The sequence below is a fragment of the Ornithodoros turicata genome, chromosome 4 (assembly GCF_037126465.1).
Source record: "Ornithodoros turicata isolate Travis chromosome 4, ASM3712646v1, whole genome shotgun sequence".
In the NCBI taxonomy this organism is placed as follows: Eukaryota; Metazoa; Arthropoda; class Arachnida; order Ixodida; family Argasidae; genus Ornithodoros; species Ornithodoros turicata.
Genome location: NC_088204.1, coordinates 77275710 through 77295813, shown reverse-complemented (window position 1 = coordinate 77295813; position 20104 = coordinate 77275710). Strand labels below are relative to the sequence as shown.

The following is a 20104-nucleotide window of genomic DNA, read 5'->3' as shown; positions in this document are numbered from 1 at the left end:
AAAGAAGCTACTGTCATTCACTTCATTTTATTCGACCTGGTGTACCTCAAGATCATGGTAAGCCCTGTGAGGTGTCGGGATCGATACCCCTCACTGGCTGTTGTGCGTGAGACTTTCCCTAGTTTTTTCCGGCAGACAATCCAAACGTATTTTTGCAGACTTTCTACCGACGTCGGTTATTTTCCGGAGCTGGTTCGGTTTAATATTTTGCTCCGTGCAAAATTTGTTCAGTTGGCGGTCGTGTTGTATGTGGCATGCCCTTGTTTGGCCTCATAGCTATGGGCATCGTTACAACGATTGGCAGGGCAAGAACAGCCGTCGAATGTTCCATCGGGGGGAGAAAAAACAACACAATATGTTCCAAGAGGCACTTTTTCTCAGAGAACAAGGAGCAGTCAAAAACAGGGACAACGACACAAGAAGACGCACAAACAGAGGCTCCTGGTAAATTAACGATGCCCAAGTAACTAGAAATAATATTGACTAGAGTAGCTTGATGGGCTTGTTGGTACATGACTCAGAGAACAAGGAGCAGTCAAAAACAGGGACAACGACACAAGAAGACACACAAACAGAGGCTCCTTGTTCTCTGTGTCTTGTGTCTTCTTGTGTCGTTGTCCCTGTTTTTGACTGCTCCTTGTTCTCTGAGTCATGTACCAACAAGCCCATCAAGCTACTCTAGGCACTTTTTCACCCACAATATACGTGGGATCGCATGGGGCGAAACGAGATGGACGGCAGAGAACAGATATGCCAGCTATAACCACTGCTCTCGGTAGTACAGAAAAGCTTACACTGAATGAGTGGCTATACTGGCTCGCGTTTCGTTGGTCGTTCCGGTGGTTTCTGCACTCAACCGAGATCGGCACGCCGCAATGGGCTGCACGAAAGCAATAATAATAATAATAATAATGGTACCGCGATGTTACACGTATGGTTTGTCTGCGCAGTGTGGCGACATGTTGCCACCGTCCAGCGGACCATCAAGTCGGCCACCTTGCGTGGCTGATCCAATGGAAGGAAAGAGACCCGCATTGCAGCACCGCGCACTCGGCGAGACGCGGTTTGTTCACGCGGATATACAGGGTGTTCAAAATTAAGCTTTCACGAGCGCTACGCAAACACAGCGATGACAGGAAACCGGATGATAACTTTACGCTACTTGTGTAAGAAACAGGTGCTGCTAATTATGTAGCACCTGTTTCTTACTCAAGGAACAGAAAAATATAGCAGCCAGTTTTCTTTTGTTCGCCTGTTTATAAAGTGCTAGTGAAAGCTTAATTTTGAACACCCTTTATAGCAGATGGCACTTCATTGCGGGCGCATATAGGGCTCCTATATTCTCCTCTACAGGAATCCTAGAAGGAACCCAGACGCATAGGCATTAGACACTGCCGTAAGTATATAGGTACTTGACTGAACGCCTGCCGTTCTGAAGATTTTGCTATCTCAATGAGGTTCACCATCCGGCTAAGTCGCGCTTGGCTCCGGCTTTTTCGGAAGCCCTTTTCTATGCCCTATGCACTACAATTTACTTCTGAGCCGCAACTCAGATGTTCCTTTTACGAACCACTATTAACAAGCACCGTAGGGGACATGGTTGTCTAATATCAGCACCTCCGTGGTATATCTCATCTCAAATCTCCAGGTGCTGCGCGACTATTTATTTCGAGTAATAAACACGTGCAGCACATGGTCCACCTTCAAATACAATATTGGCACAACACTTTCAAGCGCAACCAAGGTAATACATGGGACGGCGCTGTCCCATATTACCTCGGTCAGTACTTTGCGCGAAGTACTGACAGGCGATTTTAGCTAACCGTGTCCTCAACAGTAAACCGCAAAGGCATATCGTAACGTCTCGGGTACTTATTTTGCCGAAGCCTGCGAGACGCAGCTAATGTGGAATAATCAAGAGAGGAATGAGAGCGTGCAACCGTCGGCAAGCGTCTCACGTCCAGTGTCAAGGACGTGGGATTAGAAGCAGATGATGAAATTCCGTCTGCATCGCCACGCTTGTTGTTATTTTCCTAATCATTCTCTTCAATTCAATGCCAGATAATAGCGCGGAAATGCAAAAGTGGCCGTTGTGGAAATAACAGGTTCGTGCACAGAAGAAAGAAAGACTAGAGGGGGGGGGGGGGGGGGGAGAAGAGAGAAAACAGATGGGGCGTCTGGAAAAGCATGCAGTCACGGAGAAATACAGTCGCAAACCCAGACTGACTGCCAAACATTTCTAAGTTTTATTTCCTTTATTCCGAAGGCCGTTATAGGTAGTCTCTTAAACGGGCCTCCGCTGCATTCTCTGCTGCCTCTTCTAACTATAACCAAAGGCCAGTTTGACTCAACGATAGCTATATCCTTGATTCTCCTCAACACATTTGAAACCCCTCTTGTAGCCTGGTTGAGCTTTTAATAGACATCTCCCTGTTTGTAAACAAATGACGTCATACCAACTGACGGTTACCAACGGGAATGATCATAGCTCTCGCTCCTCTGACGTCAGAGCTTGACGCGTGCGTCTGTTCAAAGGTTGATATCTCGTCAAGTACAGCGCGTAGAAAAATACTTCTTTTTTCCTCAATACCCTGACGTGCAGTACATTGCGTGAGTGTCACAACTCCTTTAAAGTGCAGGGGAGCTTTAAAGACTTTTTTTCCTGCGTTTCTCGCCTATCCCTGTTTGTGAACAAATGACGTCATTGTGTTCGACAGCGCCACCAATTTGGTAGAGTTGAACTACAGTCGAAGCTAGGGGCGAACAAGGTCGCGGCCAAAAGCCACGGTCTTGAGGGGATTACGATGGTCCCTGGACGGGACGCGACCTTCGGTCCTACTTTTCTTGCAACAGGAGGCAGCCGAACAAGTGACCATTCGTAGAACCCAGCCCTCCCCTTCCGATTTGTTTCAGATTCAGTCTGTCTACCAACGTCATGATGACGTTTCTCGGGGAGAGGTCTATTTCTGTGCACTTTCTGTGGAAATCAAGGTGACTCGAAGTTTGGCAAGACAAGAAACAGGCGTACATATCGGTAACGGACGATATTTTGTCGTTCATCATTTCCAGCGTCTCTTTTCTTCCGTGTAAACATAGCGAAGCAACTGTGGCCATAAGCGGCGTGCAGACATGGACAAATAGAAGGAGGGCAGCAGGAAGGAGTGGGGGGAATAGGAGGGTTAGTATGCGTCCTGGATCGACTTCATGGGGAAGTGTGCCGATATCCGTCTGGAAGATCTGCCGCGGGAGACCTAAGGGGAGACGTTATATACAGCACAGCCGATGGTGGGGTTCGAACCCACCAACTTCCAATCACGACCTTGCAGATGCGGACGTATCCACTACGCTATACCGCTGGTTTCATTGTCCTCTTGATCTCTAAGACGACGTGAACAATACCTGCCTGGTGGTACTGAAGGGCTTCAGTAACAGCTCCGCAGGAGTGGGTGACGAAACAGATATTTCCGTAAGAAAAATGGGATAAATTCGGGTTGTAAACATGTTGTCAGTATCTGGAAAGAGAAGGAACACATTTTTTTGCTCGACTTCCAGATTTGCGTAGTGCACTGCAGCGACAAGGTGGTGGGTAATGGGAAGTTCAAGGAATGGGGTAAGGTACAGAGCCGTAGCGACGGGGGTGGGAGAGGGGCAGCCGCCCCGGGCGCACTCTCGAGAGAGGGCGCGGAACGGCAAGGCCCTGGCAGATTGGTTGGACAGGAGAAAGCGGGAACGAAGAAACCTTGAATAGTATACGATCTCGGCAGTGGAAATTAGCGTTTTCATGTCTTTGTTTACAGGGCTTCTGACGGCAGTGGGTGAGGGGGGGGGGGGGGGCGCTTCAGATTTACTCTGCCCTGGGCGCAAACTTGCCTCGCTACGGCTCTGGGTAAGGACAACGGTAAAGATAAAGCGACAAGGTAATGGGAAGTTCAAGGAGGCAACCGACGGAAAGGTGCGAGGCACTTTCATTTGTCTTCAGAATAGAATAGAATAGAAGTAGAAAGAAAAAAAAAATGGAAACGTAGGTCGCCCTGGTGCGACCAGCTGTTCCATGACGCTTGGTGTGTGACGTACGTGTACGTATGTCCTCGAGGTAGTTCGCCAGGGGACACAGCGCAGGTTGTTGGTGCTGATTTGGGAAAGCTCCCCAGTACTTTCTCAACACTGAAAGGTCGGTTGTGAAGTTTAGCAAGGGCGTTCTTCAGTGTTCGCCGACTAAAGTCGAAGCGTCGTCAGGTGACCAGCACGTGCTCCGTGTTCTCCACGGTTCCGCAAGTCGAACAGTTCGGCGATCCAACAACACCTATCTTATGAAGGAATGCTCGACGTCTAGTCTGGTATCGTCGGTGGAATGCCCGCCGACAACGCACCATGCCGGGACACTCCAACACTCTTGGAGCAGAAACAGTTGGAGGGGGCAGTGAAGTGACCCATAGCAGTGCTCGAAACGCTGCTTCAGTCTGACGTAGCATCGACGTAGCATCAGCGTAGCGATCAGCCGCGAGGGCACAATTCACGCCCAATATTCGCCCGCTACGAACACGTTGCGGCGCTACTTGCGGTGTATTCCTTACGTCACAGAGTGACGTCACCGTCACTCATTCACTTACGGCCTCCCTGAAGGAGGGGAGGGTTTCTAGATGGTGTGTCTCTCTCAAAGACCACTCTTTCCCTCGTAGTATAGAGGTGAGCTACGCAAGAGGGCAAGAGCGCGGGTTGTTTGATGATGATATTGATGACAGGGGGAAAATAAAATGGAGCACTGTAAGCCGCAGCCAGAAAGGAAAACTTTATGGAGGAGGTCTTCACTGCTCCTTTAAAATAACAGAAGCCAGTGCTGTAGTAGGTAGCTCCCCAGTTGTGTAGCAACTAGATGTGATTCGATTCGTGTCAAAGCCACGACCTACTAGATTATAGCGACCATGTCATACGGACCTCTTCCCAGCGCCGCATTTGGAGGCTAGCGGTGGCGCCACTCATCGGCCCGGTTATTGCTTCCTCAATTGCTACAGTACTCTGTGCTTTAGCTTACCTTCGTATTTTGGTACAAGCGGTGGATGTGCCCCCGATAGATGCTTCTTTCTAAAGTTGATTATCATCATCATCTACGCGTTTTCATAAGAGCTGTTACTGTCGTCTGCTACGGTAGTCGTACGTTCGCTTCTGCGCGTTCAAAATTCGAATTTCCACCGTCCAATCATGATGTAGATCTCGCGGGCCGATGAGTAGCGCCCATAGCGGATCGTGCGGACGGGCTGCCCATTGGGTTTGCCGATTATGACATGGTCGCTATAATCTAGTAGGTCGAGGTAAAAACACAAAAAACACCATCCTTGAGCGGACAATTTAATCTGATATCAATACGTGAAATCGCCATTTATATCTTAAAAAAAAATAAACCATAATTGGCGTTGAGTGCATGGCTCGTGTCCCCATCTACTAAACAGAGCGAGATAAGGATGGAAATTAAGTGGTCGAATTATTATCTGGAATGACTCATACCCTCCTAGTTAACAGGTAAGCCGGTTAGTAAACCAGTGAACTGCCAGAAAAACAACGGAAGAAACAATAGCAACATCTCTCTGCGTCTGGGGATTTCCCTACAGAAGCACCTAGTTAGCAGAATGGTTCGTGCGCAAAGCCAAAGATTCAAATCAACGAGTGTTGCTCATTGCCGTCCACGCACTCCAACGTGACACCGTAAATCCCACAATATCGAGGACGGGAATAACAACAACAACAACAACATTTTTGCTTGACTGATGATATGATTGGGGAATTGCATCGCCAGGGGCGATCCTCTACCCCGTTGCTGGTGGGGTGATGTGGTGAATGTATAGATTGAGAAGTTACCCGTCAAAAAGAACTCGTTAAGTCACCGTGTTCAAAATGTAACTAAGTTAACAACGAAGTTCTTCAGCCTGAAATGTAACTCGCAGTTACTGAGTTAATTAAAAAAAAAGAACGAGTTACTTCCAAGTTACTCCGGACACAAAGTATAGCATTACGCAGGTGCAGCACGCATGAGCAGTTGAGTTAGACCTTGAGTTGTCCGCGGAGGAGTGCAACGCTTAGATAGTTTTCGTTTATGTCCAACAATAGACCTCTCCTTGTTTGTAAACAAATGACGTCATAGTGTTCGAGAGCGCCGAAATTTGGTAGAATTGAACTACGCTCGAAGCTAGAGGTGAACAAGGTCGCGCCCGAAAACCACGGTCTTGAGGAAATTACGATATGGTCCCTTAAAGGGACGCGACCCTCCGTCCTACTTTTCTTTCAATGGGAGGCAGCGAACAAGTGCCCGTTCGTGGAGCCCAGCCCTCTCCTTCCGATTTGTTTCGGTTTCAGTCTGTCTACCAATGTCACGATGACGTTTCTCTGGTAGAGGTCTATTCGAACGCTTTGCATCTGACTCCCTGTGGGCGCACAATGGTTCAGCTTCATTTCAATGGCAGCGGTTCTTACTTCCCGAATAAAATACTGTCATTGATTGAATAGCACGTTTTAAGGCAAAAAATGGCAAGGAACTGGAGAGAAAGCAAGAAAATATGTGGACGTGAGTGAAAAGCGAGTTAAAAGTAACTTGGAACTTAACTTAAGTTACTTTGGCAAAGTTCCCTGAAAAAGGAACGAGTTCCTCTGAAAGTTAGCACGGCGCAAAAGCACCGAGTTAAGTTATAAGTTACCAAAAAAGGGAACTTAGTTACAGTAACGAGTTACTTGTAACGAGTTAACTCGAACTCTGGGTGAATGTGGGGTTTCTGTGGGGTAATGTGGTGAGGACTTTTTTTTTATTCCGTGCTAGCGCCGCGAAGCAACTGTGCCTATATGACCTGCGTACAGATATGGACAGATGGAGAGAGGACAGCAGGAAGGGGCGGGGAACGGGGGAGTTAGTATGCGTCCTGGGCCGACTTCAGAGGAAACTGTGCCGACATTCGTCTGGGACGTCTTTGGAAAACCCAGCGCAAACCTTAGACAGCAGAGGCTAGTGGTAGGATTCGAACCCACCACCTCCCAGTCTTCAGCACGCCCTTGGTTACTGAGATACCAGGCCTAGGGAGAAATAAACGGTTTAATGGGGCATGTGAGAGAGACCGTGGACAGCGAAGCTTCCCCGTCGAGGCCAACGATCGAAGACGAAGCTGATCCTACTAGCTGGTGCTGAAGAGCGCGAGAACAGCTGACGACGTTTCGTCTTCCTCTCGATCAGCTGTTTCTTGCTCTCAGGCCACTACATCCCTCCCACCTTAGCTGTAGCCATAACGTTGGGGGCCTCTCCGGAGACGCGAAGGATAGCGCCTGGTGGCAGCATCTCCTGAGCCCATGACCTGTCCAGGCTCGTGATGACCAGGAGCAATAGCGTCATTGTTACCATGGGGTTCGTGGAAGTCGTTCTGGTTCCCCTCTTCTGGACGACGATCTCGGCGGCAAGGAGGGGGAAGAGGAACCTCGTCTTTTCGGAATACCTCTGGAACTGAAGCTTGGTCAGGCCAGGAATCAACGGAGTGCCGGCACTTGAGGTGGTCCTTGTGTACGCGGTGTCGCCTCTGCTGCTCATCTTCGACGACGTAAATTGCCGACCCTTGTTTGGAGAGAACGACACCAACTTTCCAGTGGGATTTCTTGCCAGGGTCCAACATCCAGACCTTTTGGTTTATCCCAAAGCTCCTGTCTCGGCTGCACTTGTCATAGTTGCGTTTCTGACGTTCGCGCGACATGCGCACTGTACCGGAGATATCGGGCTGACCAGGACGAATAAAATCTAGGAAGTGTCGAAACTGACGTCCATTTAACATTGCACAGGGAGAGCGCCCTGTTGTGGCATGCGGGGATATCCTGTACTTGAACAGGAAACTACGAACACTGTCCTTCGTCCCTTCCAGCGCTGCGCGGCGAAGGGCTGTTTTGAAGGTACGCACAAAGTTCTCCGCGAGACCATTCGATTGCGGATGGTATGGCGGCGTCAGAACGTGACGTATCTCGTTTGCCTGAAGGAAGTTCTTAAACTCCTTGCTGGTGAACGGTGGACCATTGTCGGTGACCAGAACCTCTGGCAAGCCATTTCGTGTGAACATGTCGGAAAAAGCAATAGCAGTCTTCTCAGCAGCTGTGCTTGTCAGTTGTTCTATTTCCGGCCATTTGCTGTAGGCGTCTATTACTATGAGGTAGTGCTTCCCATTCAGCTCAGCGGAATCGGCATGCAGACGTACCCAAGGCTTATCTGCGGGTTCCCATTGGTGAAGTGGCACCGGTACCTCGTGGGCAGCAACAGAGGCGCATGGCTCACAACTTCTCACTTCCCTTTCGATATCTCTGTCGAGGCCCGGCCACTACAAATAGGACCGAGCTAACATCTTCATCTTTGTTTGTCCAATATGGCCCTCATGAAGGAGACTTAGCAGAGGACTTCGGAATTTGGGTGGTATCACCGTTCGTATCCCCCAGAGCAGACATCCTTTGTAGATCGTTAGCTCCGTGCGGCGTTGAAAGAACGCTTCCAAACAGGGATCGACGTGCGTCGGCCAACCACCGGAAACGAATGCAGCCACCCTGGCCATGTCCGGGTCCTGTGACGTGGCCACAGCAATATCCTCGACGGAAATGGGTAAGGTAGAGACCTGATGGTCCAACACTACGTTTACCTCTGTCAGGAAGACGTCGAAGATGCCCCGTTCCATCTCTCGGTCAAAGTCTCCATCTGGACCCTCAGGCAGACGAGAGAGGCCGTCGGCGTTTCCAAATTTCGCAGTTGGCGTATATTGAATGTCAAAGATGTAGTTCATTAAGATCAAAGCCCATCGTTGCAAGCGACTGGCGGTTGTCGCAGGAATTCCTTTCTTGGGACCAAAGATCGTGGTCAGGGGCTTATGGTCCGTGTACAGAACAAACCTCCGGCCCCAGAGATACTGATGAAACTTCCTGACGCCAAAAATGATGGCTAAGGCCTCCCTCTCTATCTGTGAGTAGTTCTTCTCCGGGGCAGTCAATGTCTTCGAAGCGTGTGCCATTGCCATGTCTTTGCCATCGACCTTGTGATAGATAACAGCTCCAAGACCTCTAGAAGATGCATCTGCGGCTAAGAAAATGGGTTTTGCAGGATCGAAATGCGTAAGCGCGTCCACAGATACCAGCATCATCTTGACCTTTTCAAAAGCCTCCACACAACCCGAAGACCATTCCCACGGTACGGCTTTCTTCAGGAGGTCATTGAGGGGCGCAACGACATCAGCAAGCGATTTTAGGTATTTTCCGTAGTGTTGTACCATACCAAGGAATGACCGCAGCTCGGAGACGTTCGTGGGTGCTGGCATATTGAGCACTGCGGACACCTTCTTGGGTGATGGCCGGAAACCCTGTGCGTTGACTACATGCCCCAAGTACTCCACTTCGGCCCGAAAAAAAGCACATTTCTCGCGCTTCAGTGTAAACCCAAACTCGCGTAGTCGGCTAAAGACCTGCTGGAGATTGTCCAAATGCTCATCATCGGATTTGCCTGTGACGATGATGTCATCTAAATAGCAGGCAACCGACGGTATGCCTGCGGTGACCTGCTCCATGATTCGTTGAAAAACTGCCGGTGCTGAGGCGATTCCAAAGGGCATTCGCGTAAATCGGAAGAGTCCTTTGTGCGTATTGATGACAAGGACCTTCTGTGCTTCGTCGTCGAGCTCCATCTGGAGATAAGCTTCCGACAAGTCTAACTTGGTCATCCACCGCAGTCCTCTCGATCAGCTGTTTCTTGCTCTCAGGCCACTACAGTTACCACCAACAACAAATCCCATCCCTTAGTAATTGGGCCGTCCACCAGGAGTCGCCACGCAACATATTTTCCCCCTGCGGCGCGTTATAGCTGCGCAATCGAATTTACAAAAAAAAAAAAAAAAAAACAGTCGGAGAAAGCAGCCGCGGACGGCCGACACGATGCTCTCGTGACGTAGTGAAGACCCCGTGCCTTTGTTTCTTTGTTTTTTCTTCGCAGCTCACGCGTCGCTTATACAACATGCTTGAGCTGTGCCGCTGTACGTCACTGGTCACGTGAGGGGAGTAGCATACGTCACGACGCCCTCTCGTTCTGCGATGTGTTCTGTTCACGAGGAGGAGGATTTTTAAAAAAAGGTATGCGGAACACATAGCCCTCGCGCTCGCTCTGTGGGTCACCTACGCTCATCGTTTTTTCGCAGGAACTTATTTTATTCTTTGGAAAACACTCTGCACCGAAAACCGATTTTTTTTTTTTTTTGGGGGGGGGGGGGGTCACCTCAGTGCTCCTACGGTGTCCAAAAAGCATAGATCGAGAAGTTACCCGTCAAAAAGAACTCGTTACAAGTTAAGTTACCGTGTGACAGATCTAACTAAGTTAATAACGAAGTTCTTCAGTCTGAAATGTAACTCGCAGTTACGGAGTTACTTAAAAAAAAGAACGAGTTACTTCCAAGTTACTTCGGACACAAAATAGCATACTACACAGGTGCAGCGCGCGTGAGCAGTTGAGTTAGACCTTGAGTTGCCTGCGGAGGAGCGCAACACGCTTAGATCATTTTCGTTTATGTCCAACAATTCGAACGCTTTGCATCTTAATCCCTGTGGGCGCACAATCGTTCAGCTTCATTTCAATGGCAGGGGTTCTTACTTCCTATGGATAGAATGCTGTCACTGATTGAATATCACGTTTTATGGCATAAGATGCCATGAAAGAACCGGAAAGAAAACAAGAAAATATGTGGACGTGAGTAAAAAGCTAATTAAAAGTAACTTGGAACTTACCTTAAGTTACTTTGGAAAAGTTACCTGAAAAAGAAACGAGTTCCTCCGAAAGTTACCACGGCGCAACAGCACAGAGTTAAGTTACAAGTTACCAAAAAAAAAAAAAAAAAAGGAACTTAGTTACAGTAACGAGTTACCCCGAACTCTGCCAAAAAGTTTAGAAGTGATTTTAGGCTGAATTTGGCAACTGGCCAAAAATGAGTGCTGAGGCTTGAGGACTCACAGTCATTTGGGGCGACGCCCATCTACTTGCTAATCTACTACAGCTAATCTTGCTTCTGCCACGTATGTTCGGAGCAATAGCAACTTGAGGTATAGCGAGAGTATACCTATAGGGCAGAAGAGCAGACACAGCGCAGTTAGTCGTGACGTTGCCCACTTGCACTCCTACGTCATCGATTACGTTTCGCCGCCGCGCAAAGCATGCTGGTGGGCACCTATCAACCTTATCAGCCTTTTCGGCCTATCAGCAGACGCGTTTTTCCCGCTTCTTGCCAACCAGAGCAAAATATAACCTCGAACCGGTCTTCTCGGGACGCCACATGTTTGTAAACAGGAAGTGGTCTATATAGCATCGCCCACTACGGCAAGCAGTCTCACCATCACCAACACCTGCACAGTGCAGTGTGGTGTCTGCTTCTTTTATGTTAACATAAGAGAACACGTAACATTTATTAGCACTATTTACGACAGCTTTGTGCAGCTGTACACCCTTGTATTTACCTGTTTTGTGTTCTTCAAAGTCGGGGTGAGGGGAATCGTTTCTGTTTGTTCTAGGAATTGTAAAAGAAAAAAAAAAAAGAACCCGGCAATATCGGGTGTAAAAGCTGATTTTCGGGTGCAAAATGAATACGTACATAGATAAAACGCTCTTCTCGCATTTCGGATGGACACGACATGCCGAACGGCTGTGCTGAATACGCGGTGCTTAGCGTTCTCCAACGCCCGTATTGGTGACTGAATTTACGCTTTGGCAAACTTGTTTTCGGGGTTTTTCGGGTGATGAAAGACGGTCTGTGAAAACGTGTTTCACCGGGTTTAAGGCTAACACACAACATTCCATGTGCAGCTCCTTGAGCCGGCTTCATCGAGTTGAGCCTTCCGAACGTTCTGGATGGATCGTGCATTCTGAGGCAACTTCACAGGCAACTGTATCGACATTTGCCTTAGTCAGTCTGCGGCAAACTCGAGGAAGACATAAAAAACAGCGCGGACAGTATATTCTAACCCCGGGTTATACCTCCCAGTCTCGGTCTCAAGGCTGTTGTCCCAACAGCTTGACCAGGCGGTCACAGAGTGGTGGTGGTGGTGATGGTGAAAGGGCTTGCCGTTGTCGGCCTCACGTATGTGGGCAACGTCACGACTGACGCCCTGGGGAAATGTGCGTCCTGGGCCGACTTCTAGGGGAACTGTGCAGTCACAGAGCAGTCAGCTTTAAGTGACATGCAGCGGACGAATCCACGTTTGCCCGACCTATCCATCCTTCGTGATTTTACACGAGAGCACCAATGACATCAGCATCATATCCGCACGTGATCACTGCCCGTTGTGCTCTGGAACAGCCGCGCTCACCTTATTAACCATGATACTCTCCGGACTTGCAGCTCATGGAACTGTAAATATCATCTTGTCTTCTGTGGTAAGCAACGTTGTTTTGAGCGATCTTCTAGCAACAGAGCTGTGAGCCGCCGGTGTTTTTTGCAGAGATGTAAAGTGTGTTACCCGTGCCGGCATACAGTGCCGGATTTAGGGGAGGGCAGACGGGGCACTTGCCCCGGGGCCCCCACCACAAAGGGGCCCCCACCAGTAAAGGTCTTGTCCAAGGGAAATCTGTTTTGCGTGCCTGAAACGCATCCCTGAAACGGAAACTTGGTAAAAATCTGTCCTCCGTCCACGGATATCGACCCCGAATAACATATTGAATAGACAGAATACGCGAGGGAGCCCCCACAGCACAGTGCCCCGGGGCCCCCACCAGTGTAAATCCGGCACTGCCGGCATACCATGCTCCTATAGGTAATTACTCAATACATCGTGTTGTCAACATATAAATAGGGCCTGACTTTTTCGGGTTTTATTTTTGGCCAAATTCGGGGGGTAAATATCGGGTGATATTTTTCATTCGAAAATTCGGGTGTATTCGGGTTAAATCCCGTTACGGCATATTCTGTCGTCAGGAATTCGGGTGCATTCGGGTGATTTTTTTTTGTTTAATAAAAATTTGTCTTAACATGGAACTAATGTTTAGCAATGTTGTCAAACTTTATTTTAATGCACGCTTATGAGTGTGCCACGCGACCCGGATGTTTTCGGGTAGATTCGGGTTAAACCCGAATTTTGCAGATTTTGTTCGGGGGGTAAATATCGGGCGGATACGGGTTTAAGCCTAAAAAGTCAGGCCCTACATATAAAGCTCTCAAGGAAATTCAATTCTGGAAAATTTCAAACTGATTCAGCCTCGTAGCGCGAAGTTATAGTGCTAAACGTTCGAACACGGTGGTGTCGGACTTATGGCGTAACTCCCTGCGTCGTAGAAATTTCGCTGTGTTGACGTGTGTATGCAGTATGTAACACAGACGGGCATGAATAGTATGAATGAAGTAGTATGAATATAGTATAGCATGAATAAAATAGTATATAGGGCTCGTGCCAACAGTTTATCTAGGCGAGACATCTAGTGTTCCACGGAGGCCATACATATCGATGTCACAAGCAATTTGGACATTTAATTTAATTCTTGCATGACTCGCAGACTCTACTGGTCTGCCTGGTGTTCGTCGTGACATCCACCCTGCTTCACCCCGTAGCTACCTTCCGATGGTCTTTCAAGCATCGGGACGAAGACTGCCGAGACCTTCCATGGGATGTTCGGCTTCCTACGCTCGCGATGTTGCGTAACGTGTAAGGCATTATATAGTTTCTATTGCGTAATCCTAATTATTGCGTTCTCCTTCGATTGCGTCACATACTCCGACGGTGAATGGCTCCACATTTCTTCGTTCCAGGTTCAACGGGGAGAGGTGGCTCAAGCAGCCGACGTCTTCCGAAATGGGCGATAGAATGTGAAAGAATAAAAACCATTGGTCCAATAAAAAACCGATAAAAACCGATCGCATTGATAATGCGTTGACAGAGTGCCGCAGCTTGTCTTGTATCGATATACTATTCGCAGCCAAGCAGGGCCTAGTGTAGCTACACGCATGCCCTATACAGCAGCAGTCTTTATTTATTTATTTATTTATTTGTAATTACCCTCAGGGCAGAACTATACTGTTAAAAAAAGGGTGTACTTTTAACTCATTTTTTTGCTACATATATAACACCCTTTTGGAGGGTACAATTACGCTCAAAAGGGTGTCTCCTCACTCCCTCAAGGGAGTATCATTACTCCCTGCCGGGGAGTAATATTACTCTCTAGTAGGGAGAAAGGTGTTATGCTACTCCCTTGAAGGAGTGAGGAGACATCTGCCTTTTGAGCGTAATTGTACTCTCCAAAAGGGTGTTATATATGTGGCAAAAAAAGGAGTTAAAGTACACCCTTTTTTTAACAGTGTAGTTTTATAGGAAGAGCTCAAACTCGAGAGTTTATGTATTTCCTGTAGTGGATGAACAACATGTCAAATATATTGCGTTTAAGAAGTACATGGGTTTGTTTTCTCACGAAAGTGAACTATATTTTTTTTTCATCACAGAAATATGTTAAGGTCTCCTTCCAAACACTTTTCAGTGGAAGTGTTTTCCCCTGGCGTTTTAAACTCTTTTTTTTAAATAAAGGATTCGAAAGATTCCTTGATTCGTAGAACCTTCCTTGTGGGTTCGGATTCGGAAAACTATTTCGTCCCATCTCTAACAATAATCTTCCGAGCATATAATAACTACGGCCTAATAGCCAATCAATTAGGCACGCTCTCAACCGACGATCAATCAATTCCCGGAAAAGAGACTACGTAAATTCTGGAAAGTACGCACGCTTGCACCAAGAACGAAATTTCACCCACGTGCTTCCACACGTATATGAAACAAAAAAATCAGCGATTGCACATGAAAGGGGGGCTGTAATCGTTTTTTCGCCCGCGTTGATTATCTAACTTTATACACAGTGTAAAGGCCCAGACGATTTGTTCGAAGACTTTCCTCGCTTCGAAATCGTGCGTTGTGAGTCACGCAAGTCTCGACGCACTAGCGCCGGGTGATTACTAAGCGTTTCGATTGCATTACAAAGTAGTATGGAACAAGCGGGTACGAAATATTTAAATACTATGGAGATCGAGTGTCTCTCGTGTTTGGCACGTCTCCACGCTCGCGAAGTGAGGTAGTCTATTTGACTTTCAAATTAAGCGCAACACGGACGCCTAATTCCATAAGAGGAAGTGACGTCATACGCGCGTGTCATTGTGCTGTGGGGTGAAAGCGAGACATTTTAAAGGCGTCAATATGACTTGCAAGCGATGTGGGCCATACTTTGTTCATGGTTCTTCTTGACTTAGCCGGCACCCGTGAGGTTAGGAATGGGATGCTTCTCTGAGTACCACGTCTACAGACATGGAGGGGGCTCGGGTTTGAATCCCGGTTGTTGTCTTTTCTCGTATTTTCGCGGACGTTTAGGGGCAGGGTTTGCGCCTGCCATACAAAGCCGTCGCAGGTACACGCACCTTCTCGGTACCAGTACCATCTACAAGTGCCGGTACCTTCTTGGTATACATAACACTCGGCGACGAACGATTTCAACGTTCTCAGAAGTCGCAAGCAAAATGACGGTTGAATGATAGAAGGCAGTTATCGGGACATTAAGTGACAATCAGCGCCAGGAATCTCTTGTCGCAGAGGTCATCTTGACACTTGTAGATCAAATTTACCTTTTCCAGTTAGTTGCTGCATTTATTCTACCAGCAGGTCTACCCGTAGGGAACTTCTTTGACGGCCATTGCTAATATGATTCTTGAGAACTATGAGATCACCAGCTTGACATTGAACGGATGTTAATTCGTAGCCATATAGCCATTCTCACACGACAGAAAAAATGAGTTCCTACAGCTTACTCACCAGCGTGACCTTCGCTCTAAAAATTGCGCACTTTAATAAATGATACGATCACGTGACATCTTCAACTGATTGATCATACTTTACCTTCGAGCGCTGTTGACAGCCACGCCGAACTAACTCACTGACTCGGTAACACCGGAAGCAGACGACACGCCCGACGACCCCCATCGAAGCCAACCCAAACATCCGGCGTATCATCAATTTCCCCCAAACTTTATCACGAATCCTCGCGAATAACAAATCTAACCCAATGCACCAAACGAATTCTCCGAAAAACGTATTTTTCGGGGGAAAAACCTTTCTATAAACCCCGGATTTACCCTCTGATCCCGGGGCAATTCAGCGGCATAGCGCGCAGAAGTCATTTGAGGTTGCAGACGACAGTAGTTGTTTTCGCAGACGAAACACGCTTCAAGGCTACGGCGGACAGTGGGGGAACTATGCAGGTGCAAAGCGTTCACTGCTTCTGAGCCACGCAGTGCAGAATGACTTTTTTTAGCTGCACTTCTCAGGGAGGAGATGCTATCGTCGTTACTGAGGGTTTTTACGGCAAGTTCAGGCAGCCAGAAGATTTCCGAAGACGAATTCTTCACCCGCAAAAAGAAAACCAGAACTAAAAAACGGTTCTGAAGAGAACGTGTCGGGTGATATGAAATCGGACCTTGATTTTGGAAAGGAGAAAACCTGCCGCTATCGAACGGAGCACATGGAGTGAGTGAGTGAATACGGAGCACGTGGAGGTTTAGGACGACTGAAAGGATGTCTAATTGCGAAAACAGGAAATATAGGAGGACATACAAGTCGAGGCAAGAGGTTGGTGTTGCAGAGAACATAGAAATGGCAGAGAAGTTGCTGAGCCGTACGTCTTTCTGCGTGATGTTTACGGGGCAAAGTGACGTAAAAGCTGTTATTAGCCTCGTCATAAATTGTGTCGTCTCGTTCCTAACACGGTTTAGTTTTTTCTTTTTTTTTCCCCGTTTTATTGACGATGAATTGAGCGGAAACGAAACTCCATACCTATGAAACAAAAAGAAAAAGAAAGAAAAGAACAAAAGAGAGACATTTTCTCCTCCAACACGCATTCTTGGACAATCTCTGAAAGGAACTGTTCAAATTTGAGCAGGCTTGAACTCAACTAAAAATCGTTAAAGTTCGCGCGTTAAAGGAAGGTGGCGGTGGTGGTGGTTGAATGCCTGCCGCAGCTCAGGTGGTCAACGTCACGACTATCGCGGCGGGGGGAGGAGGATAGCGCGTCCTGGGACGACTTCACAGGGAACTGTGCCGACATTTGTCTTAAAGCCCCCCCCCCCCCCCCCGACTGTGGAAAACCCAGGAAAAACACCCAGACAGCACAGCCGGCACACGGATTCGAACCCCGGGTCACCGTGAACAGTTAAGGGAAGGTAAAACCTAAGGTGGCGCCAGTGGGTTCTATCCTATAGTGCACCATCGTCTCCGGTATAATATTGCGCCATCTACCCGCAGTTTCTGACATTTACCCGGGCCTCAAGCAGTCGTTAACAACTTATTTTTATCGTATCACTTAGAAAAAAAAAAAAGAAGAAAATAAAACTTTACAGTGCCTGATATTACTTATTCAAGGTGGGCACGAAGCTGGCAATGGAGGTCACCTTCTTTTTAAAACCGCGGTTCCTTGAATAGCCGACCTGAAAGGACCATCCTGGTCCATATACCGTCCCAATCTGCCCCTCTATTTGGCCCGATGTCGGTATAGCGGGATACAGTAACAGAGCGTTAGCATCTGCCTTGATGGTTATATCTTCACTGCGGTCCGTGTGATGTAGTTGAAGACGTAGAGATCATATACTGCAAGACTGCCCGAGGTACAGTGCACACCGTTGTACCCTTGTGTCATCGCTGGCCCGCCTGGATAATGGTCCATACACCACCGAAAAGGTTCTTGGGTGCTGGCCCGGAAATCAGCTCATAACCTGCCATACGCGCCCTTGTGCAATTTCTCGTCTCGACGGACCTTTTTGACACATTGTGACGCTCTTTGTTTTTTGTCTTTTGCGCCAAAAACCTCCAATTATCATCATCATCTTTGTTTTTTGTGCATTGAGATTTTCACTCGTGAACTGTCCTACACTGTTGCCCTTGGTGCCAAGTTTTGTGGCGATGTTTTCATCTATTCCGTTTCAAAGTGTATATATTTGTGTAGTTCCACTTTCTTCATTTCTGAATAACGCGTCCTGGAGTAGCCAGTCCCGAGTGGCTCGAGACTAACATCTCCATTTTTTTCCCCTTTTACTAATCAAATCAAATCTTCACCTATGACGAGACTCTTGTGTGCGCTCATCTTATGTTCAGTAAAACATCCATTTGGGCTTGTTGGTACATTTCTAATAGTGCAAAGTAGTGCTCTATATCAGTGTTTCCCAAAGTGTGGTCCGCGGACCCCTGGGGGTCCGCGAGAGTGTCCGTGGGGGTCCGCGACCGTCTCTCACATTTCAGTGAGGATTTTCGTCTCCACAAACACGCGCTCGTACATGCTGCCCGATTTCCAAACACCCAGAACTTCCAAAATTGCTACAAGCATGCTTCAACGGCTAGCTTCTAATTTCTGATAGAAAAGTCCTGCAATGCACGTTTGTCCGCGTCATACACATACAAACAAGAAGAAGAAACCAGTCCGGAATCGTTTCTGAAGCTGTATCGAAAGCACGCAGCAGCTGACGAGGTTGCTGGTTATGCACTGGCTGTGACGGCGTGTGTGTGTGTGTGGGGGGGGGGGGGGGTCCGTGAATTGGTTCTCATCGCTTCCGGGGGTCCGTCACCGCCAAAAGTTTGGGAAACACTGCTCTATATGTTGCGTCGTCTGTGTTTGTCTCTTTTAGCGCTTTTATCGTCGAAGCTCATCTTATGCACCGCACAGGTCATGGACATACCAGCCGGTGAGCCGCATAGACGGTCGAGAGTCGGAAATCCCACGCTTTCGCCCTTTTCGCAAAAGCGTGTCGATAAACAACCGTATTTTGTAGATTCCCCTCGATTGTAAGCTTGGCCGTAAGACAGGTGGTCGAAGTATATGAAGGCGTTGACCCGACGGACATTAGCCGGAAGGTGGCGAAATCTAGAACGCGATTGCGCGCCTGCACCCAGCGAAGTATAATGTCTTTTTGACTCGCCGCTTTCACTGTTATGTATACCTGTCGCCGTGAGGTAACCGTTATTACGTGTTTTCCGTTGCGTAAGCAACCCGCGGAAGAATGACGGATTTTCTTCCGAGTCCTGACAAGGATCACCAATGGCTCCAATCGAGCTTCGTGACCTAGATCGTCGCGGATTTAAATTATCACCATTTTAATGATATTCATTATTTTACAATCTTCAGGATATAACAAAATAAGAATCTTTATTATCTATAGGCGATCAAGTGGGTTATTTTCAGAATCACCAACCATCTACATAGGTGATCAAAGTCTGTACGATTTTAAGAATCACCGTTATCTAGTTCTAGATTATCAAGCACTTGTCGATATTATTATTCGGGCCATTCCAAGATGCAGATGATCAAGATCTCAGGCTCGTTAGCTAGATGATCAGGACCTTCCAGATTCTCGATCCAGATCTACAGATCCTGGATTAATGTTCCCACATACCATATCAGCGATCTTACGCAGTCATCTCAGTCACGTGATCTAACCATTAACGCGTACTTAGCGTATGTATTGAAGTGACAAATGTATGTTGAGCGCAACTGAAAAGCACTTCCTTTAAAGACTATAGCATACCCTAGCGTAAGTCGCTGCGTAAATGTAAAAAGAAATAAAAAGAAAAGAAAGGTAAATGGAATGAAAGAAAAAAACAACAAAAAGCAAAAAAAAAAAAAAAAACGAAACAAAGAAAAGTAGCAAGTTGGAAACACGGTGTACTCTGTGCAAGAGCATGACCGCCTTTAGCGACGAAACAAATCCATCATCATATCGTTAAAATAAAAGTGCTGCGTTGTTCCAACCTTCACGGAAGTGCAACCCAGCCTTCTGTCAATGTCGCGTGAAAATGGGGGGCACACTTAAAACAAAAGAAAAGGATAAAGAAGACAGAGTTAAAAAAAAAAAAACATTTTCTACGAAGGAAAGTATATGTCGTACAACGGGTACACAACAGCAAACTCATTTGCCTGAAGGCATGCCTGAAAAAAAGAAAAGAAAAGAAAGAGGAAAGGTTAGAGAGTGAAAACGACGAATGCCACTAGCAACGGATGAACAGAGTAAGCGAAGGCAGGCTAGCTGGTGTGCAGCTGAAGCAGGAACCATTTTCTTGTGTCCGA

At 47.5% G+C, this 20104-nt stretch overlaps 1 protein-coding gene and 1 long non-coding RNA gene across 2 annotated transcripts; one reads left to right on the top strand and one right to left on the bottom strand.

Annotated features, from left to right (window-relative positions):
* Window positions 1-7250: 7250 nt before the first annotated feature.
* LOC135392571 (uncharacterized protein K02A2.6-like) lies at window positions 7251-9713 on the bottom strand. Its single transcript, XM_064623277.1, has 2 exons — window positions 8433-9713; window positions 7251-8333 (listed from the first exon to the last, which is right to left on the bottom strand). The coding sequence occupies exons 1-2, from the start codon at window positions 9711-9713 to the stop codon at window positions 7251-7253; spliced, it is 2364 nt and encodes a 787-aa protein (XP_064479347.1).
* Window positions 9714-12275: 2562 nt separating this feature from the next.
* Window positions 12276-13877, top strand: LOC135393505 (uncharacterized). The gene is made up of 3 exons (XR_010422662.1): window positions 12276-12406; window positions 13520-13668; window positions 13773-13877. It is a non-coding gene; the product is annotated as an uncharacterized LOC135393505 (long non-coding RNA).
* The last annotated feature ends 6227 nt before the right edge of the window (window positions 13878-20104 follow it).